The sequence below is a fragment of the Parambassis ranga genome, chromosome 3, assembly GCF_900634625.1.
Source record: "Parambassis ranga chromosome 3, fParRan2.1, whole genome shotgun sequence".
Lineage (NCBI taxonomy): Eukaryota > Metazoa > Chordata > Actinopteri > Ambassidae > Parambassis > Parambassis ranga.
The window spans coordinates 25,888,965-25,891,289 of record NC_041024.1 but is presented as its reverse complement, the minus strand read 5'-3'; the positions used below and the strand labels follow the sequence as shown (position 1 = coordinate 25,891,289).

The 2,325-nt window shown below is 40.4% G+C and overlaps 1 protein-coding gene across 1 annotated transcript in view; it reads right to left on the bottom strand.

Annotated features, from left to right (window-relative positions):
- Nucleotides 1-313: 313 nt before the first annotated feature.
- pop4 (POP4 homolog, ribonuclease P/MRP subunit) overlaps nt 314-2,325 on the bottom strand; it is a 5,409-nt gene continuing 3,397 nt past the window's right edge. The window contains exons 4-7 of the mRNA XM_028402716.1: nt 2,266-2,325; nt 2,116-2,177; nt 1,412-1,513; nt 314-1,292 (exon numbers count right to left, since the gene is read on the bottom strand). The exon at nt 2,266-2,325 is cut by the window's right edge and continues 18 nt beyond it. Coding sequence (XP_028258517.1) covers nt 1,156-1,292; nt 1,412-1,513; nt 2,116-2,177; nt 2,266-2,325 — 361 coding nt within the window. The 3' untranslated portion in view covers nt 314-1,155. The remainder of the gene's footprint in view (nt 1,293-1,411; nt 1,514-2,115; nt 2,178-2,265) is intronic.

Genomic DNA, 2,325 nt, shown 5'->3' with positions numbered 1-2,325 from the left:
CTGCAACCGTATTAATGGCAGCCCTGTACATTATGTGCATACTGTACAAAACACAGGGTTGTATGTTTTTGGCAAACTGGTTTTGGTCTCAGTTACATAACAGTTAAAAAACCTGAAAGTCTGGATGAGTGATTTGATCCGAGTGAAACCTGTGCATGCGCACCACTCTGATCAAGCCAAATCAAGCTGTCTAATCACTGACATACACAAGTGGTGTGACAACTTCTCACTCAGAGTTACACAATTGAAGCCAAGCAGATATTCCGAGGAAAAACACAGACACCTTTAAAAAAAAAGAAAGGGAACAAGGAAGTAAAATATCATTAACCTTTACTGTTTAATATAACAAGATAAAGAAAAGCAGATTCTCAAAATAAATTCACTTCAGTTTTAAAAAAAAATCACTTCACTGTGAGCAGAAAGAAAAGAAAATAACACTTAGAGCTAAACTAAACAATGAGTTCTGAATTTATAATCGATTCAATTCAAAGTAAATAAAAGTTGAGTAAGTCAACGTTCAGTCATTTCATCAGAATATATATGTTTACCAAATTCAGGCAAATGAGTGCTTTCACAACCTAAAGCAGCTGCTAAAGCATTTTCTGAGCATGAAGTCCAACTTCCATCTGTAAACCTTTCACCATATAAACAACTCAAAATATGATCAGGAGGTCCAGCCACTGAAAACAAGGAAATATGAAATCCCCTGTCAGACAGTGTGTAGGTTTGGTCCCCTGCTTTCACTGAAGGAGAAACGATGGAATAAGAAGTACTGTGTTTTACCAACTTTTCACAGAAATGTGCAGATCATTTTTCTGTCCTATTATTTAATTCTGGTGGTAATTAAGAGAAAATGAATGGGAATGTCACTGAGACATCTCACAGTTTGGACAGTTCAACCTCTGGCTGCAAGACATGTACATGTCTTGCAGCCCTCAGCTTGTAAGTCTTTCTAGTGGAAATACTGTATAATTTAGATCACAAGCTGAGACAAAAGGTGATCATTAAATCATCTCTCCACATTTCCTCAAACAGGACAACAATCCACCTGTTACACAGCATTGCTGTTGCTTATATTGCCAGAAGGAGCAGTAGGTGTGTGTATGTCTGTTTGTCTTTGGGGTGAGTCACAGCCAAAGGCAACACTTGTTTTCGTCACAGGTCGATGGTACCCTTCACTTTAAACTTCTTTGCGGAGCGTTCACTGGCTCGTTGCTCAAACTTGCTTCCATAAATATATGAGACAAAGCCGCAGATCTCCACTGAAAACACGCTGTTCCTCTTAGGGATCACTGTCACACAGAAGGCACAGGGACAAATTAAACATGACATTTTACACTGGTTTTCATGAGTTGCCATCAGGTCTGCCAGAAAACAGGCAGCCGTTCACCAGACTCACAGTGTGTCTAACCTTTCATTTTGTCCTCTTTGGTGATGATTTTGAAGACATGTTTGAACTCTTGCACTAGAATCCCTGTAGTCCCCACGTATGATGAACATTTAGACCGCACCACTGTGAAAAGAAGAGTGTTTGTGATATTTCTCCTCTGGTCATGGCAGCATCCTGAAACCAGTGTGTCTATGCTGCTTGGTGATTGGCTTAGATGCCCCCTCCTGCCACTCACCCAACCAATCAGTGGACTCAGTTTTGAGTAACGCTGGCCTCTGTATGTAAATCGTCTAACTGCAGACTGCCCAGTCCTCACGTCAAAAACTGTGCTGAGCTTGTTGTGATGGTCTTGTTGGTTTTGATTACATTTATTGACATCATGGGCTACATGTGTAAATTTAATGAATATCAGGAATTGTTTTCTTTATCTTAATCTTTATGGTTTTTGACAGCTCCCCTCTGCATCGGGTGTTAACTGAATAACTTTTCCTTTCCATCTGATCATTAGTTCCATTCCCATAAGAGTAAGTCCTAATAGTACTCTGTTCCAGTTGGTCAGTTGCAGTGTGTCATAGTTAACAAGGAAGCATCTGATGGGACTGAAATGTTATGGACTAAGGCAAATCAAAGTGAAGAGGTCTAAACTGTGTGAAGACAGTCTCTGCAGGCTGGCATCATGACTATACTTCACTATGTGATAGACAGATGTGTTAGGGAAAACTCACCTGTGATGATGGCACCATGGAAGTCAGCCTTCAGGAGCTTCTGCTGGACAAACTGTGGACTGCTGTGGAAACAATACAAGACTGAAGTACAGCCATATGCAACAAAAACAGCAGCTCCAATGCTGTATGAGGAAATCCAAACTGATTTACCTAGTTGGTTTTAATCCACCACACAGGTCAACAATGTACTGCTTCCAGAGCTCATGCAGA